Source organism: Rhinopithecus bieti, unplaced genomic scaffold (genome assembly GCF_001698545.2).
Source record: "Rhinopithecus bieti isolate Rb0 unplaced genomic scaffold, ASM169854v2 scaffold_77291, whole genome shotgun sequence".
Classification (NCBI taxonomy): Eukaryota; Metazoa; Chordata; class Mammalia; order Primates; family Cercopithecidae; genus Rhinopithecus; species Rhinopithecus bieti.
The window spans coordinates 267,924-288,150 of NW_016829743.1; the positions used below are offsets into that span (position 1 = coordinate 267,924).

At 40.4% G+C, this 20,227-nt stretch overlaps 1 protein-coding gene across 2 annotated transcripts in view; it reads left to right on the forward strand.

The window, feature by feature from the left end:
* SLAMF1 (signaling lymphocytic activation molecule family member 1) overlaps positions 1-20,012 on the forward strand; it is a 37,858-nt gene extending 17,846 nt beyond the window's left edge. Inside the window, exons 4-7 of one of the 2 annotated variants that reach the window (XM_017864886.1) lie at positions 3,852-3,941; positions 8,551-8,624; positions 15,488-15,580; positions 17,312-20,012. In XM_017864886.1, the coding sequence (XP_017720375.1) occupies positions 3,852-3,941; positions 8,551-8,624; positions 15,488-15,580; positions 17,312-17,362 (308 nt within the window). In that variant the 3' untranslated portion in view covers positions 17,363-20,012. Of the gene's footprint in view, positions 1-3,851; positions 3,942-8,550; positions 8,625-15,168; positions 15,581-17,311 lie in introns of those variants that run through there. The other variant, XM_017864887.1, reaches the window with a different exon arrangement.
* Positions 20,013-20,227: the final 215 nt, after the last annotated feature.

Sequence of the window (20,227 nt, forward strand, 5' to 3'; positions counted from 1 at the left end):
AATTTGGAAAAAGAAAAAAAAAAAAAAAAAAAAAAAAATAAAAAAAAAAAAAAAAATAAAAAAAAAAAAAAAAAAAAAAAAATAAGATTTGGGGACTTGAGAAGAGAGAGAGAGAGACGCTTTTGTGTTTCTGTGACAACAGACTTAGAGACAAGAAAAAAAAAGCCCTCTGGCTTTTTCCTTGGAGGTGTGACTGTCTGCCAAGTTATCAGGTTTAAACCACAGCCAATAGATGGGGAGGGCCCAGGGTGGAGACTCGAGCAAAGTACTCTTCCCAAATGGCATGTGAGTTCTTGACCAGCCTGCTCAGTTGCCTCTAAGAGCCTCGGGAGTAGGGGGAGTTCCAAACCTCTGGTTCAGAAATGTTCAGGTAGCATTTCTTTGTGAATGAAGGAGACAGGAGCTTGTGGACCCCAGGACAACTTTGATTTCTCAGCATCACCATCCATAGAGGCCTCACTACATGACTGATCAAAGAGAAGAAGAACTGGAGCTTCTGCCACAGGAAATGGTGGTTTGAAAATGGGAGCACAGGTGAAGCGCCGATGGCACAGACACACACTTGCCTCCTGGCTCCATCTTGTCACTGTAAAGTATAAGCCAAGTGGGTCACTGCTCCTTCCCTTTGATTCCTGCCTTGGGCCATTCAGCAGGTGACCCTGCATTCCTTCTGGTAATTTTTAAACAGAAAGGCACATTACAATATTTTTCCAGATCCATTTTGTGGACTCTAATTTAATTTAACTTAGTTCATCGAGTGCATACTGAGTTCCTTCTTGCCCTATATTGTTTCGGGTGGAATGGAGGATACAAATAAAGAATAAGGTACAGGACCTACTTTCATGGAATTTGCAATCAAAGTGGGACTTCTACATCTTACTAGGTAGAAAAATAGAATATTTAAAGAAACACATTATAATCAAGGAACTGCTACTAGAATTCCTCTTCGAAAAGGAATCATATTTGTTTAGGATAGTACCTTAATAAATGGTAGAAGGCAGGTGGAGAGCCCCGAGGAATCTGGGTGTGGGTTGGATGGTTCTGTACAAGAATGGAGGAAGATGATGCTTGTGCAGAAATGGGAAGAGAAAGAGAGGGTCTGAGCCTGCTGGGTGGTGAAAGCTGCCTGGTTCACAATGGAATTTGCTTCCTGGGAGCCTTCAATCTTCAGTAGAGAACTTAAGCCCACAAAATTACTGGTGTAGGTTTTTTTAAAAACGTTTTTTGGTTTGTTTGTGGAAACTGATCATATTAGTCTGTTCTCATCCTGCCAATAAAGACATACCTGAGACTGGAGGATTTATAAATGAAAGAGGTTTAATTGGCTCACAGTTCCACATGGCTGGGGAGTCCTCACAATCATAGTTGAAGGCTAATGAGGAGCAAAATCACGTCTTACATGGCAGCAGGCAAGATAACTTGTGCAGGGGAGCTCCGTTTATAAAACCATCAGATCGTGTGAGACTTATTCACTACCGTGAGAACAACACAGGAGAACCACCCCATGATTCAATTATCTCCACCTGGCCCCATCCTTGACACATGGGGATTATTACAATTCAAGGTGAGATTTGGGTGGGGGCATGGCCAAACCATATCACTGATGAAGGGACTAAACTTTGTACCCAAGGAAGCACAGAGTAGAGCAAGCAGAGTTATATGAGCAAAGACTTAGAGAACCACAAGGAAATTACTTCCAGAAATTACAGAAATCACGTGCAGCTTGACCTGAACAAACTGTAATAGTAGCACTTTTTTCATTTTTATCCAAATTCCTAAGAGCATGGAGTCTCTGACATTTGATTTCCATGTAAATATAATCAGAAAATAGCAACAAATGGATGAGCATCAAGTGTAAAAATACTTGGGCCTACTATACAGATAGGGAAACTAAGTCATAAGTAAAGAACAGATGGGACTGAAGCATCTCTGGACACCAGTGAAGAGACTCCTTTGGACTTGAGATCAAACTCATTTTCTTGTCTTTCCAATCAGTCAACAAGAATTTACCAAGACTCTATTATGTACTGAGTACTAAGAGAGCTGTTAAAGTAGTGTAAGAGATGTTCTCTGGCCTCCTAGAACCTAGCAACTATTTGGAGAATTGAGGCTAGCAGAAGTAATTGACACTTACTGACCACATGATGGATTCCAGACATTGCTCTGGGCACTTTCCATACATTACTGTATTGGTTTCTCAGAACAACACTGTGAACTTACTGTTATGCTCATTTTACAGATGAGGAAGTTGAAGCCACAGAGGGTATGAGTAGCTTATCTGTAGTCACAGAGCTATCAAGTGGTAGACCCACAGTATGAACCTATCTATCTGGCTCCAAATAACATCACTGAAAATGGTCTCCATGGTAAAGATGATGTTGCCAAAACTCAGGTTCTAGGATACATGACATAAACCACTGGTGCTGCAGGAGTCCAAGGGAGAGGGAGGAACAAGAGCTGGGATGGTCAGGAAAGGTGACAGAAAGAAAGGAAGATTGGCCTGGGCATCAAGGCTGGGCAGGCATGGTGGACAGCTTAGGGTGCAGCAGGAAGGAGAGTATGGGGTGTAGCCTGGGGCCACCATGAATCAGTTCCATAGGCTGATGAAACACAAAGTTCAGGCTATTGGCCACCATGATTCTGTTCCTTTGGAACCCAACGATTTTTCTTTCAATTTCTGCCCCACAAATTCATCACAGGTTCAACAACAAGCAGGCTTATTCCACAATCATCCTCATAAGTTTCCCTTACACATTGATGTTAGCATCTGGTGTTACTCTATTTAGAACCTTAGTGCGAATATTCTACTTAGAACTCTAGTGCTTCAGCTTGGTCCCCACTGTTTCATTACCCTGGTGTAACTTTTCCCAAGCCCGTAAGTCTCTCTGACTCTCCAAGAATTCTGTCTTTAGTATTCAGCCACATTTCTACTCCTAAGTCAAGCTCTAGTTCTTGAGGTTCTCCAGGCTGTTTTCCTTCTCCATAAAATGGGAGTAATGAGTGTACCTACCTTGTAAGATTATTGTGAGGATTAAATATGTCAGTACACGTGATGCACTAAAAATATGTGGCCCGTTGCAAATGTTCAATAATTGTTCATTATTATCTTATTGACCTACATGTCTTGTTTACTGGGGCAATAGTTCTCATTCACTGTTTTCAAAGTGTTGCTCCTAGTTCAAAAGAATTTGATAAAGTGGGTAAAAGAGAGAAAGCAATACAAGTTTTCTTTCTGATTTTGAGCCTTGATGATTAGTTCTCAGGCTAATTTTAAACATGAAGATGATTTAGAGGAAAGACTAAATACTTTCCATTCAGTTCAGGTCTGCTGGGTTTAACACAGTTATTTTCATGAAAGGACAGCAATAGCACTATTATGTTTATTTTTAAAATAGATAAGTAAATCTTTCTTCCTCCCAGTGTCTCATGAGAATAGTGTGAATTCACAGGGACGGCACATGGAACCATTATGTTCTCTTTACCCAAAATGGATACAGGACACATTAGCAATCTTAAGATGGAGAAACTGGGCAGAGAGATTGACTTAGGAGAGATGAAGATAATTTAATTTTAGATATGTGGTAGTTGAGTTAAATATAAAGCATTTGGATAGAAAAATCTTTATGAAATTAAGAATGTGAAACTATAGTGAAAGAAATTAGAATAAGAAAACAGATACAAAAATTTTCAGTGGTCTAAAGCTGATCTCTAAAACCATGAAAACAAACATCTCCCTTGGGAGAGAATGCAGAAATAGAACATGAGGCTCCATTATCCCACTTTCATGTAGGATGTTTTTAAGCTCAGAATACTTTTGAGATTGCTCTTTGACTTCTTTTTTTGTTTTCCAGAAACAAAGCCATGGGCAATGTATGCTGGGCTGTTAGGGGGTGCCATCATGATTCTCATCATGGTGGTAATACTACAGTTGAGAAAAAGAGGTAGGTGTCTGGCAATAAAGAGATTCTTATCACACTCTCTGTGGTAAGCAGGGGACCTCTCCCCACAGTCTGGGACTTACTCTTACCACTTTGGTTTTCTGCATGGGGCCACCTTTGCAAAAATAGTAGATAAACATATCCTGGGACCTTGCTTATTTCAGTCTAATTCAACATGTCTCGATCCCCTCTACTAGGCTATGGAGAGAAATAGAAGAGCCACAGGTTTCTAATGTGAGAGACATTATTTATATAATTTCAGTTTAGTGTGACTAGCACTGCTGTCAAGGTAAATGCAGAATGCTGAAGAAATGTACAAGAGGTTTAAGAGTATTCACTGGGAACAGAATTCAGAAAATTCTTGGATCTCATCCAAAAAGTCACCAAAGTTAGAATGAAACCAATAAGGCACAATTATTCCCCTGCAGTTTAAGTGCCTAGAGGTACCATCCCCTGTCCTCTCTTCCAAATGTCCGTGTGATTCAATATCTCAGGGCATTGTGCTCCCCTCAGCCACCTTGACTACTACCAACCAATACTGGAGTCAAAATGTCCTGACCCAAGACCAGGACAGATGCCCTGGCTGCCTTCCAATGGTAAAATAGAACTTGGTCCTTAGAACACTGAGCCGATGACTGATTTCATTCTCAAGTAGATCAATGTCATCTACATGCAACCTTAGAAAAGCCCTTACCTCAGCACTCTGATGTTGGTTTTGCTTATATAAAAAATCTAGATCATAGCACAGCGACCTACTTGTGTCTCATTTCCTCCATCTAAGAGTTAGCCAGGCAGGAGGGATGCGTGATTCAGATAGAAATTAGGTTGACAGCCTATCGGGTTGGGGGTAGGGCAATTACATTTAGCTTGTACTATAAGAAAATAGTGAGATTTCTGGATGTTCAGGATGAGAAAACTGAACTGAACTTATCCACATTACCTACCTAGCAAAATTGCTGGGATCCTACGCCATACTCTTTCCTCAACTACACTTCGCTTATCACATGGTTATGCTCTAAGGGAATAGTTCTCCCCATCCCACAATTCCCCACTACCTTCCCCAACACACATACCCATCCTCACCTCATCTCCATTCACCATTTGTCCCTTGTAAGTTAGCAGCACACAAAACTCTGCCTCCAACTTGTGGTAAAATTTATATTTAGTTGCTGTACCTTTCACAAAACCTTGCTAAAGAAATTCTATTGGCAGCTTCTAATGATATAATCGTCAGAATGCAGCCTGATGCTGAAGGCTTTTCAATGGACTCTTTGGCAATTTCATGTCCAGGAGAATACATTGATTAAGAATGTGGGTATAGGCATTAGATAAACTTACATTCAGATGTAGATTTTGCTACTGACAAGCTGTGTGATCAAATGACTTAACTTCTCATCTGCAAAATGGGGGTAATATTAAGTACTTCATGGTATTGTGGTGAAGATTGGTATCAATACACGGAAAACACTGAACACAGTGGTTCCCATTGATGGGTGATAGATAGATAGATGATAGATAGATAGATAGATAGATAGATAGATAGATAGATAGATAGACAGACAAATCTCTTAGAGTAGATGAGTTAAAATGGCAATGTTTAAGTGCTACGGCCAGGAGAGGCTGCACTGGAAGCATCTGGAAACAATACCTAGAACAGATTTAAAATATTTTAAATCATGGTAACATAAGACTTTATGCTTCAGGTAAGAGCTGAAAAGGATATTAGACACTCTACACCCTCATTTTATAGTTATGGTAAGAGAAAAGACCCACTGAGATGACATGATTTGTCCAACACCACGCAACTTATGATGCCTACAATGTAGATGTCCTAATTTTAAGGCCAAGACTTTTTCATTAGAGCCTAAGACCTTGGTGACTTGTAGTTGAGTTGAGCTTACTCCTAAAAATCTATTCTTGCACTGGGAAAATAACCTGAGACTAAATTATCTTGGTCCAATGATCCTTTTAAGCAGCAACAATCAACCTCACCTCTTCCTTCTATCTGACCATTTAGGACTGTCCTCCCAGTTCTACATTTGAGTCTGAGCTGACCTGCAGGACTGAAATTCTTTGAGGACTGTAGTCTGTTCTCTACTCTATTTGTAGCCACTACAGCACATAGGAGAGTCCTGGGCAGGCATGTCTTACTTTGCAAACACTTGAAAGGACTAATTTGCACCTCCTCTGCTACCTCCAACTGCTTCTTGAGTCCTCCTCTCCATTTTACACACACACACACACACACACACACACACACACACACACTCTCCTCAGTCAGAATCAACTCTGACCAAAAAGTGAAGTTGAAACCACTAGGCACACCGTACTCATACCCATGCAAAAAAATCCCATGTTGACTTTCCTTGAATTCCTGGAACTTCATCAGTGGCTGCCCCACATTTCCTCCCCAAGACTCACACCCTCACGCAGCACATTCCACCGTGCTCACCACATACACACTGGGCCTTTCCCTTCCAAAGAAAAATGTGGTCTCCTAAAAACGCTATTTCCTCAAAGACGTGCCCTCTTTTTTTTTTTTTTTTTTTATTTTTTTTTTTTTTTTTTTTTTTTTATATTTTTTTTTTGAGACAGATTCTTGCTCTGTCACTCAGGCTGGAGTGCAATGGCATGATCTCGGCTCACTGCAACCTCCGTCTCCTGGGCTCAAGCAGTTCTTCTGTGTCAGCCTCCTGAGTAGCTGGAATTATAGGTGCGTGCCACACGCCTGGCTAATTTTTGTATTTTTAGTAGAGACAGGGTTTCCCCATGTTGGCCAGGCTGGTCTTGAACTCCTGACCTCGTGATCTGCCCCCCTCAGCCTCCCATAGTGCTGGGATTACAGGCATGAGCCACTGTGCCTAGCCCAGTTTTTTAAGAGAATAAATTAACTGGTGTTAAAATAAGTCTATCCTAAAGGCTGTGATTTCCTCTGGGTCTAGCCTCCATTGCTTCTGCCTGGACTTTGCCCATAATAAACCTCCATGCTTCAGTTTGCCACTTTCTCATCATCCTTACTGCTGCATGATGTATATAAAGGATACTGTGCAACTTTAGAAAGAATGAGATAGGTCTACTGTGCCAGCATGAAAAGTGTCAAGACATTTTTGTTTGTTTGTTTTTTGTTTTTGTTTTTTGAGACAGAGTCTCACTATTGCCCAGGCTGGAGTGCAGTGGCGCAATCTTGGCTCACTGCAAGCTCCACCTCCCGGGGTCATGCCATTCTCCTGCTTCAGCCTCCCGAGTAACTGGGACTACAGGCACCCGCCACCACACCCGGCTAATTTTTTATATTTTTAGTAGAGACGGGGTTTCACCATGTTAGCCAGGATGGTCTAATCTCCTGACCTCGTGATCCGCCCACCTCGGCCTCCCAAAATGCTGGGATTACAGGAGTGAGCCACCTTGCCCGGCCTAGCGTCAAGACATTTTAAGTGCAAAGATCAAGTTACAGAGAAGTGTGTGCAGAATGACACCATTTGTGTGAAAAAAAAAAAAAAAAAAAGCCTATATAAGTATAGCAAATATCTAGAACTGCATTGTCTAATATGGTAGTCACTCACCACATGTGGCTTTTTAAATTTAAATTAATTTGAATTAAATAAAATTTAAAATTCAGTGGCATTAGTCACAGTTCAGGTGCTCCATAGCCCCATGTCTGTAACATGTATTAGACATTGCAGATATGGAATATTTGCATCATCTCAGAAAGTTCTGTGCACAGAGCTGATCTACAAGGATATACATCAAATGTTTAAAAATGGTTTCTTCTCTTTTTTCCCCACTTCTTTTCACAAGTATTGAAAAATATGGTTTCTTTTGGGAATGAAATTGGGTTGGTTAATGGGGAAGGGGATTTATACTTTTATATATTTCTTCACAATTTTATTTTATGATGAGAATAAATTACTCCTATAATTTTAAAAGAAAGCTTTTAAAATTGGCTAACAATTAAAATGTTCTGCAACTTATTAATTTCCGGAGACCCTAGGCCCTGAGCAAAATTTCCAGAGGCTGGGCAACAGAATGACATTGTTGCTTTATTTTCTAAATAGTCCCAGTTGGAACATCCCTCTTACATGTCCCCCCACCCTTACCTCCCACACATCAATTCCCCCAGAAATAGGGAGGTGAGAAAACTGCGAGTGAAGCAACATACTACCAGCTGGAAAATACAAAACAGGTATAAACAACTAGCCCTGCCCTCAAAGAACTTAGAATCCTATTAGGAGACCAGATATGCACATTGAACAACGGAGATTAAAGTAATTGAATGGGACACCAATGAGAAAAACACCTAATGCATATTGGGCATTTGTTATGCATCAGGCAATGTTCTAAACACTTTACAAGTGGTATCTCATTTAATTATCACAACAGCCCCGCGAGGCAGGTATTTCAAATCCCATTTCACAGATAGGCCGAGAGTGATCAAGTAACTAACCTAAGACAATATGACAAATGTGCAGGCAGGTTGGGACTCAGGGCTTTGTTTCTATTGTACCCTTGGGGAAAGTGGGTATGCAAAGGACAGTAAAGACCAGACAGGTCTGAGTAAGGAGCTCCTGCTGGGGACCAGAGGGAGATAACCATTATGGTTTCTTTTCACCAGGTAAAACGGACCATTACCAGACAACAATGGAAAAAAAAAGCCTTACGATCTATGCCCAAGTCCAGAAACCAGGTGTAAGTTCTATATTTTGTTTGAGATGAACCTGTCATGTTTCCTACAGGATTCCTGGCCAGTCTACCTTGCCTGTTGGACATTCACAGTTTTCCATCCAGAGCAGAGGAAAGTAGGGAACAGGAGTCAAGAACAAGAGTTCTCCTAAAGGTCACTAATAATGGGTAATACTGGATAATTTTCTGGTCATGTTTCTTCATAGCAAAAAAATGAAGAAACTGGAAATAAATACTGTATGTATGCATCTTTCCAGGTCTGGCATTCTGGGAGCCTAGTGCTCCATGTTACTCAATTATTTCCTTTTTTAGAGAAAACAGTGCAGGCTTGAGGAGAGAGGAGAAGGTTTGGAAAAGCTATTGTGTGACATGTTGTACTGATCCAAGTTTAGGCATTTACAAAGTGCAAAAGTGACAAGGAAGGTAGGATCTTCAAAATTCTAGCTAGAGTGTGGTTAAAGAGATGAAAGATGATATATAGACTGGAGATAGAAGAAAGCATTGTTGATAGAGTGATCATCGGACTAAGAAGTGAAGGATGGAAAAACTGGATACATGGTGAAGTTAAGAAGCAGATATGCTAGAAGGAAGGGATAGAGACACTAAAAGCATCATGGTTAGATGTAGAGACACTGTTGTTTTTCAACATGAAGGCAATTCTTGGTATTGTATAGGCCAGAATCTGGCCATTTGGGGTGTAGGAAGAGGCAAATTCTTGAGTAAAGGTTGTGAAGGTAAAGACGGTTTTGATTAATACCTTAGAAAATTGCCTCAAAAGATAGCAAAGGCACTTCTGAGAACCAGGAGATGGACTCTTGGACAAAGTTCTTATTTCTACTGTCCCCTAGTGGCATGGAGGGTTTATTACACAACCCAGCTCCATCCTTTCCTCAACTAAACTCAATTTACGTAGATGAGAATCCCAAGAGTAACCCTTTCCCCCTATGCTGTCATCTGCATATTTAGGTAACCAGGTTCATCTTTACCATAGTGTCTTCCCTCACTACTCTATCCTATGCTGCTAGCATCCCTCTTTTTTACTGTTAAGCATGACATATGGTAGTCACTAGCCACATGTAGCTTTCTAAATTTAAATTAATTTGAATTAAATAAAATTTAAAATTCAGTGACATTCATCAGTTCAGGACTGTCCTCCAGTTCTACATTTGAGTCTGAGCTGACCTGCAAGACTGAAAGTCTTTGAGGACTGGAGTCTGTTCTCTCCTCTATTTGTAGCCACTATAGCACCTAGAAGAGTGCTGGGCAGGCATGTCTTACTTTGCAAACACTCGAGGGGACTAACTTGCACCTCCTCTGCTACCTCCAACTGCTTCTAATCACACTTTGAGTCCTCTCCTCCATTTTACACACACACACACACACACACTCACGCATACGCACTCCTCAGTCAGGATCAACTCTGACCAAAAAAGTACACAACACATTAATGTCAGCCCACTGAATTACCCTTAAGTGCATATCTCGATATTTGATAAAGCAAGTCTTCCTAATTTGTTTTTCTGCAAAAGTTTTTGGCTATTCTTGTTCTTTTGTACTTTCATATGTATTTTAGAATCAACTTATTAAGTACCATAAAAAGAAAAAGTGTATTAGAATGGTATTGAGTCTACAGATCTATATGAGGAGAAATTACATTTTTCAGTATTGTCTGTTTTTTGTTTTGTTTTGTTTGTTTTACAGATTGCTTTATCGGCCAGGCTGGAGTGCGGTGGTGTGATTTGGACTCACTGCAACCTCTGCCTCCTGTGTTCAAGCGATTCTCCTGCCTCAGCCTCCTGAGCAGCTGAGATTACAGGCACCTGCCATCACACCCGGCTCATTTTTATATCTTTAGTAGAGATGGGGTTTCCCCATGTTGGCCAGGCTGGTCTCAAACTCCTGACCTCAAGTGATCCGCCCACCTCAGCCTCCCAAAGTGCTGGGATTACCGATGTGAGCCACTGTGCCTGGCCTCAGTATTGAGTCTTCTAATACCATAAAACTGCCACTCAGATCAAAGACTAGAACATTGCCCATACTTCCTGAAGGCCTCCTGTGCCACTTCCCAATCATTACTTCCTCTCTCCTCCCCAAAGATAACCACTATCCTGACTTCTAGAAATATAGTTTAGCTTTTTCCTTTTTTATCTTCGACCTTTACAAAAATTGAATTCTTTATTCTTTTTTCTCTCATGTCTGATTTATTTTGCTCAATATTATCTTTATGACATTCACACATGTCTTTGAATTTAGATATAATGCATGCTTTTTCATTGCTTCATAGAATATAAATGTATGAGTATACTAGAGTTTATTTATCCAGTTGACTGTTGATGGACATGTGGGTTATTTCCAGGTTGAGGCTATTATGAAAGTTGCAGGTGTGAACATTCATATGCAAGCCGTTAAGTGGATATGTGCAAATATTTTTGTTGAATACATACCTAGATATACCTAGAAGTCGAATTACGGAATCATAGAGTATGCATATCTCCAAATTGACTAGATAAGGCCGAGCTATTTTTCAAAGTGGGTGTATCCATTTACTTTTCTATCAGCTACATATGAGAGTCTTGATTGCTATGCTTTATTTATTTATTTATTTATTTATTTATTTTTGAATCAGAGTTTCACTCTGTTGCCTAGGCTGGAGTGCAGTGGCATGATCTTGGCTCACTGCAACCTCTGCCTCCTGGGTTCAAGCCATTCTCCTGTCTCAGCCCCCCAGGTTGCTGGGATTACAGGTGCGTGCCACCACACCCTGCTCATTTTTGTATTTTTAGTAGAGACACAGTTTCACCATGTTGGCCAGGGTGGTCTGGAACTTCTGATCTCAGGTGATCTGACCGCCTCGGCATCCCAAAGTGCTGGGATTACAGGCATGAGCCACTGCTCCCGGCCTCAATTGCTCTGCATTCTAATGAAAACTTGGTATTAACAGTCTAATTTTAGTCCTATTGTTGGATGTGTCTTATTATGCTTTTATTCCACATCTCTCTAATTATTAAGGAAGTTGAGCAACTTTTCATATGTTTATTGGCCATATTAAACTTTTTTCTTAAAGTGCATATTTAATCTCTTGCCCATTTTCCTTTGAAGTTTAGTCTTTCTTCTATGGACTAGCATATGCTTTTCATATATTTTGGATATGCGCCCTTTCGCAGATATGTCAGCAAATACCTTCACCTATCTGTGGCTTGCCTTTGAAATTTCTCAGAGATAACTGTTGACAAAGAGGTCTTAATTTTGTTGCAGACCAAGTTAGTCTAGTCCTTTTCAAGCATTACTGGATTTTATTTGCTAATATTTTGTGGAGTTTTGTTTTCCACTTATGTTTCTGAGTGAGATTGGCCTGTAATTCTCTTGTGTAATGCCTTTTTTTTACGAAGGCACTGCAGTGGCTGGTATATAGCATTCTTGTGAATATATCTAACTGGGATACATGTTGAGGTAGAAATATTTCAAATATCCTTTAAAAGTAAGTAACAGAGTTCTTCCTGGGCTCTTCTTTAATCACAAGCCTCAGATTGATCCCAAAATGACAAAGAGCTACTCTACCTAATACCCACATCATGGTAAAGTCGGTCACTCTCCTGTTAAAAATTCAGACTTTGAGAACTGGAAGGGACCTGGGGAGTCATGCCTAATGAGTGGGGTTTTGATATAAAGATTTGTGCTAATTCACATAATGAGTTGGAGTATGTGTTAGTTTCCTAGGGCTGCCGTAACAAATTACTAGAAACTTTTGGTGGCTTAAAACAGCAGAAATTTATTCTCTAACAGTTCTGGAGATCAGAAGTCCAAAATAAGGAGCCACATCCTCAGGGTCATACTCCCTCTGGAGGCTTTAGGAGAAAATCCTCTTTGCCTTTTCCAGCATCTGGTGGCTTCAGGCTATCTGTGGCATTTGGTGGCTTATAGTTGTTTATCTGCAATTTTTGCCTTCATCTTCACAAGACCTCCCTCTCTGTGTCTTCTTTTTTTCCATCGCTTGTAAGGACACTCATCGTCAGACTTAGGATCTATTCTAATCCAGGATGACCTCATTTTGAAATCCTTATCTCGACATCTGTGAAGACCTTTATTCAAATAAAATCACATTTTGAGATTCTGGGTGGACATACCTTTTGGGGCCACAGTTCAACCCACTACAGGGTGCATTTCCTTTCTATCATTCTCTGGGATTTTGGGGGTAGAGTTGGTCTTATTTCTCTCCTTAAATATTTGATAGAAATTGCTAGTAAAGCTATCTGAGACTGGGGTTTCTTTGGTGAAAATTTTTTTAAGTTATATTTTTATTATTCAATTTTCTCCTCTACATATTAGTGAATAAGTTTTTTCTGTCTTTTTAGTGGCTACCCTAGAAATTGTAAAATATGTCTTTGACTTACCAAAGTCTAATGGTTACTTCTCTCCTGCATAATACGTTAAGTCCACAATAATTTCACCTCTTGATTTATGTGGCTGTTTTGTCATTATTTGAATTTCATATATATTTTAAACACACAAGACATAATTATTATTGTTTTATATACAAAATATATAATTAGACTTACCCACATTCTCACAATTTTCTTTGTTCATATTTGCAATGTCTTTATTATATTATAAAGACTGTAATAATGTAGACAATTATTTAAAAACTAACAATGCCTTTAGTCTTTTTGGAATGGTTATAAAATAATCTTATAAAGAATATAATAACACGAAAATCGCTTAACAAATGTTTACTGTGTGCTAGGAACTCTTCCAGGACTTATCAGAGCTACTATCTTGCAGAATTAATTCCAGGGGCCACCATTCACAAAAGTTATGTGAAAATAATGCCCCTGGAGTTGCTTATAAATGATGTTCCCTAAAGATGTACAAATCAGTGATCCTAACAGAAGATGACAAGATACAAAAATATGCTAACTTATTATAATTATGTTTAAAATAATCCCCTATGCCTAGATAAAGATCCTGAAGCCAACATTTAAGCACACACATAGTCTTAATAGGACTATGGGTGATTTCTTTTATATATTTTTCTCCTTTCTAAAACTTCTGAATTAATGTTAAAAATGTAAGTTTATTTTCCTTCTTCCTTCTGCCTCTAAGTCAGGTCATGCTAAAGTTCTCCCAAACAGGAAGACCAGCAGAGGTTGCATGTGTTGATAAAGGTCTCTTAATAAACTGTTTTCATAACCTCTTAATCTATCTCATTACTGCAAGAAATTCTTTCTTAAACTCAAAAGTTCTTCAAAATGTATTTAAGAATTATATGGGATCTTGAAAGTCATCTATTTGAACCACCCAATCACTCCTTGAATTATCTGCTACAACATTACTTCCAAAGTGTTGCCTAGCTCCTTTTTACTGAAATATAGTTTGTGAACAAGCAGCATTTGCATCACCTGGGACTTCATTAGAAATGCAGAATCAGGCCCTGCCCCAGATCTTCTGAAATAGAATCAACCCTTTAACAAGATCCCCAAGTAATTCATATGCATAATAAAAGTCAGCAGCACTGGTTTAGACCATGCCCAAGCACTTAAAACTATAGGAGTTCATTGCCTGTCAAGGCAATTTATCCCTCATTTGAGCATCTTTTACTATCAGAAAGATCTTCATTATATTGAACCAAAGTATTTCCCCCAAATCCTAATCTTTGTTTAAACCTGAAACACTTTACAGGCAAATCAAATTCCTTTTCTATATGGCAATTCATCAAATATATGAAGAGAAAAATTATGTCCCATCCCTTTTTCCTCCAATAAACTTTCCTAATTCTTTAACCCTTCCATCACATAACAAAATTCCAAGCTTTCTCGCATCAAAACACATGTGGTGTGGCTTCAAGTCTGGCTCTATACCCAGGGAGAGTGTACAGCAGCATTATCCCATAGCCAGTGTCCCCGAGAAGTGTTGAATTAATGACTTCCCTGTTATAAGTGATGGCATCCGCATCTTACAAGGATGTGGTCTCAATTTACTTTGAGGTCTTTGTCCAGGTTTTGTGGATTTTAATTTGTTCAAGGTAACATCAACAAATATCAACTGAAGGGTTTATTTTTATGTGTCCAACACTGTTCTGTGGGGAATACAAAACTATATAGCTTACTTCTCAAGGAATGTGTAGACTGGAGAAACAACACATAAATATATCAGAATGTTTTAAATATAGCATAGAGTGCCATAATGTATAAATTAGACTTTAAATACCTGACGAATTTAGGTAAGGGATAGGTCATTATAAGTTGAGGTGACCGAAGAAGAATAGTGATAGGACATGTACCTTAAGTTAAAAGAGCTTAAGGCAGGGGACTCCTGGCTTTGACACTTCTTGCATGTACACATTAGGAAAACATTTGATTTTTCTGAGCTGTAGCTTCGTCCTCGGTGAAGTGTGAGTAATAGTATTTAACACATAGAGTGGTTGTGAGGCAAATGAGAAGACATATGTGAGGAGGAGAAAGAGTAGAAATGGCAGTGTGGGATGCAAGAACTCCGCATGTAGCCGGTGATGAGTGAGATGGACTAAATGCTGTTGCTATTCTGTCCCCTCCAGCTGCCCCTGTAAGAGCCACACCAATTTCAGTTTCTTTTGAGGAAGACATTTAAAACATCTGGGAAGCATTAACAATGGATGAGGCTGCCTTGGGAGGTTGTGCACTCCAAGACGCCACTTGGGGAGTCCAAGCAAAGCCTGGCGAATTGAGTTCCAGAGAATTTGAGAGAGAATTCCCACCTGAGAAGGAGATTGAACCAAATGACTCAAAGGAACGTTCTGCCTCAAGGCTTCTTGAGTCTGTGCTTCTCCATCAGAGAGATGGGTGAGAACTAGCTCTCGCTGTTCAGCTAATCTGCTTTCTTTGCTTCTCTTGTAGCCTCTTCAGAAGAAACTTGACCCCTTCCCAGCTCAGGACCCTTGCACCACCATATATGTTGCTGCCACAGAGCCTGTCCCAGAGTCTGTCCAGGTGAGACATCTCTCTGCCTACTCTCTGTAGAGGGGGAATATATGGAGGAGGGGAAAAGGAGGAAGGTTTTGTTTTGTTTTGTTTTTTTAAGATGGGAGGAGGGAGAGGATCAGGAAAAAGTAGCTATTGGGCAATAGGCTTAATACCTGGGTGACAAAATAATGTGTACAACAAATCCCCACGACACAAGTTTACCTATGTAACAAACCTGCACATGTACGCCTGAACTTAAAAGTAAAAAAAAAAAAATTTAAAAACTAAAAAAAAAAAAACAAATTAAATGAAACACATTGATGAATCCTGGACTGGGGAAGGTAGGCCACAGCATGCAGGCAAGAAAGAGTCTCTGTGGCCTTGGTTTTCCATTTCCATGAAACCCCCAACACCTGTTCACATGGGGCCACTGCTTACTCCCTGCTGGCCAGTGTTTCTCTGAGAGTTGCCAGTGTTTCTCTGAGAGTTGTCCAAGGACCACATCAGAATCAGCTGGCATACTTGTTAAAAATAAAGATTCCTAGGGCCTTCCATCTAGGATTCTGTTAAATGAAAATATCTATGGAGAGTAGCCAGGGACCTACATATTAAAAAACCCACACCCCAGCTAATTCTGATACACACTCAAGTTTAGGAACAGCAGCTGGAGTCCAGGAGTTCTCAACTCCAGCTGCAAAGCAGAATCACCAGGGAAGCGCTGTAAAAATGCTCATGCCTAGACTCTGTCCAGCCCCATTTAATCAGAATATTTAGGGGTGGAGCTCTGCATAGGTGTTAAACCTAGAAGAGAATATGAGGTGCAGCTCAAAATAAGACTTGCCTGTTCTACCCTATCGCAAGATCAGCAGGGACTAAGTTTACTTGTGACAGGAATCTTTCCTTTGCTGAATGAACAGAAATAAATTCTGGGCTGAAAGCTTTGGTCCACTTGGGCTGTTTCAGAAGAGAGCCCAGGATTATAGAGGCACAAAGGTCACACGAATGCCTGCATCCACCTTATTTTTCAAAGCTTCTACCACCCACACACCCACCCAGAAATGCCTGGGTAGGTGCCCTATTTCAAGATGAAATCCATCTTCAACTTGAGATCCATTCTCAGTACACTGTCATATCTAAGAGGGAAGTAAAAGTATAAACCTGACTTCAAAAGCTTCAAAAAATATATAGATTTTAATGAAATTTACTTAAGGACAATAACAATATGCTATAGTTAACACTTTATGGAAAAACCCCTTAAATTCCCATTCTCTTTTATTTGTTTCTTTGACATGAGAGATCTTTGCACATAACCCTCTTTTCCCCTTCCTCTCTCCTACCGATACCACTTTTCTCTTCTCCCTTTGAGTCCTGCTAGACTTTTTAAAAACTCAATAATTTACAACTCTCTTGGCTTCCCCAGACTGTGATCCATGCCTAACAGCAAAACAAATGGTTTGCCTTACAAGGGGATGGAAGGGGAGAGGGCAAAGGGGGAGACAGGGCATTGAGTGCTGGTCCTCAGATCATGCTCCCCATTATGGCATGCTTATGCTCGAAAGGGAGCTGTGGCCCTTGTTGCAGGTGGAGAAGCAGTGTGAGTACCCAAGTGCTGCCCCAACAAGGCCCTGTCTGTGACAGACCCTGCACAAGCCATGATCTCTAAGACCCTTTCCTTTTCCTCAGCAGCGCTGTTTTCATTTGCATCCTCTGAAGTAAGTATCCAGTCCCTCCACTCACAGACTTCTGCTTTGTCCCCAGGAAACAAATTCCATCACAGTCTATGCTAGTGTGACACTTCCAGAGAGCTGATACCAAAGACCCAACAAAGGGACTTTCTGAAGGAAAATGGAAAAAACAAAGTGAACACTGAACTTGGCCCCAGGCCCCAGGTTTCCTCTGACAGACACGCTACACATCTGTACCCTTCTCGGATCAACTCCTTGGTGATGTTTCTTCCACATACATCTGTGAAATGAACAAGGAAGTGAGGCTTCCCAAGAATTTAGCTTGCTCTGCCGTGGCTGCAGGCGCAGGACAGAGCGTTACTTGATAACAGCGTTCCATCTTTGTGTTGTGGCAGATGAAATGGATAGTAATGTGAGTTCAGACTGGGCATCTTGCTCTTGGCTGGAACTGGATAATAAAAACCAAAGACTGAAAGCCAGGACATCTGAGTACCTATCTCACACAGTGGACCACCAGTCACAAAGTCTGGAAATGTTTACATTTTGGCCATCTTTACTTTGTTCTGGGAGCTGATCATGATAACCTGCAGACCTGATCAAGCCTCTGTGCCTCAGTTTCTCTCTCAGGATAAAGATTGAATAGAGGCTGAAGGGTGAATTTCTTATTATACATAAAACACTGATATTATTGTATAAAAGAAGCTAAGAATACCATTATTTTATTTGCAAAACCCAGAAGCTAAACAGTCAATAAACAGAAAGAACGATTTTGAGATCTCTGAGTTTTGAACAGTGGACTGGAAACCATGTAAGAGTCTTAAAAGTACACTTCTGTGCAAATGGCATTCAGTTTTAAAGAAAAAAGTAGCAAATGTTTAATGGTGCTGTTACAAAAGAGCTTGGAATACTAAGAGGAACTTGTCCCATGGTGATTTTTTCACTTCTCAAAATGATGTTTAAATCCCAGTTCTCTGTTGATTCCCTTGAACAAACCTGGAACCTCAGCTAAGACTCTCTGTGACCAGATTCTGAACGTATTTTATATCCAGGGCTTCAAGGGGGTATTGCAGGTCAAGGTCTTTCCTAGGCACTTTCTACTCCCTGCATACCTCTCCTCACACTAAATTTATCTTCTAGTAGAAAATTAAGTTATTTTGGTCTAACAGCTTCAAATCATTGAATGGTCAATAATTTATTTTGCAAGCTGCAGGCAGAAAGAGCCTTTTTTTGGTAAAGTCCTATGTTTTTTCCTATTCTTTGCTTTCAGACACGCTGTCTTCAATTTAAGCCCTTCTTGTTCTTATTGGTTCTTATATAAACCTGGCAAGTACTGTAAGAAACAGCTACTATCATACAATTGCATAATAAGGGGCACCAACTTCCCAGCTCAAAACTCAGGTCCTTATTGCCGTGTATCTTACCTCCTTTGTGTGGTCAATTCACATTGTAAGCCTGTTGCTTAGTGCATCTCGTTTCTTGGTACCAGCTTCTTTAATAGGGTTCTTGGCTGCAATCAACAGAAGCTGGCTTTGGCTTTTTAATGTAGAAAAGGAACCTATTGAAAAGATACTGATTGGTTCCAATAACTGCTAGAAGGTTCTGCAAAACCATGCTTTGAAAGTGAGCAGGAAAAGAGGAGACTAGGCTTTGGGGGCACAGCCAAAATTACAAAACTAGCCCAGGGATGACCATCCTGTTCATGCACAGCCACTGTCCCCAGCACTAGGCACAGACTCTACCACTGCCTCACTGTCTCTGCTGGACTTGGAAACTTGAAATTACTGTTACTGCTGCACTGTCTGCCATGAAAATGAATTCTCCAGGATCCCTTCTTCATCCTTTCATCTCTAGCTTATAATTCAAAGTCTGGAATTGAGTGGTCAATCTTAGGTCACATGTCCATGTCCTATCTCCAAGGGAGGCTGGTAATTGAATATCTGGCATTTTCCACTTTCACTTCTTATGAATTAAGGAATTCTACAAATAATAGAAGTGGGATTCAGGTGGTTGGCAGACAAAAATGCCTCACAATTATCCACTATGCCACCCTTGTATAACCTTACCCTCATTCACTGTCTACTCTCAAAACTGTGGAGCTACTAAGGAAGATTTGTAAACCCTGGGCTTATGAGCACCCGTTCCTTTACTACAACTCAGATTGTCCTAGAAGCTCAGTTCCCAGCACTTGGGTTTTTCCAGTAGCTGAATTCTACCTGATGGAAGGACAGAAACAAAGGGTGAAGAAGAGGCTTTCACTTCTAAGTATCCTGAACCCCTGGGCTCAAGACCTCACTGGGGAGGGAGTCTTTTGGGCTACCCACCAAACATCACTGGCATTATGCCTCTCACCCTAGACCATGTTTACAAGTGGGAAAACAACCCCTTCTGGTGATACATTCACCACTCTCTAGTTTCCCCCAAATGGGAAACTATGGGGAGTGGGAGCTTGCGTTTTCCTCAGGCTTAAAACAATAAGTTTTCCCCGTGTTTCCCCTCTAATGTTGTTTTCTTTTGACCAAGCATGTCTGAATTCTAGAGAAGTCAGGAGGAACACACCCGTTCTCAGTTTGAAGGGACTGATGTTCTGAAGTACAACTGGGCATAGTCCCAGGCTCTTCCGGACACTTCCTCCATTCACACAGTGGAGATGTGATTGTTACAGGGGGTGGTGTGTGCTGGCTGAGAAGCCACTGTGAATTGATTCTTCTTCCAAAGTTTATGTTTCTACTTTTCGGAAATGAATAAATTACAACCAGTCCATCAAGGAAATTGCACTTTTGTCTTGTGTTTCCTAAAGGATTTATAACACAGTAGCATGGCATGATGTATTTCCTGGCTTTATGTCTCCATGCCATAGTTATGAAATGCTGAAGGAGGCAGATTTGATCAGATAGGATGTGAGGTTGTCCCTTTCCTGGAAGTGGACAAGGTTTAGCTTGGCATCCCTTTCACTAAAGGTCAGGAAACACCCTCCACATGGAGAACTGTG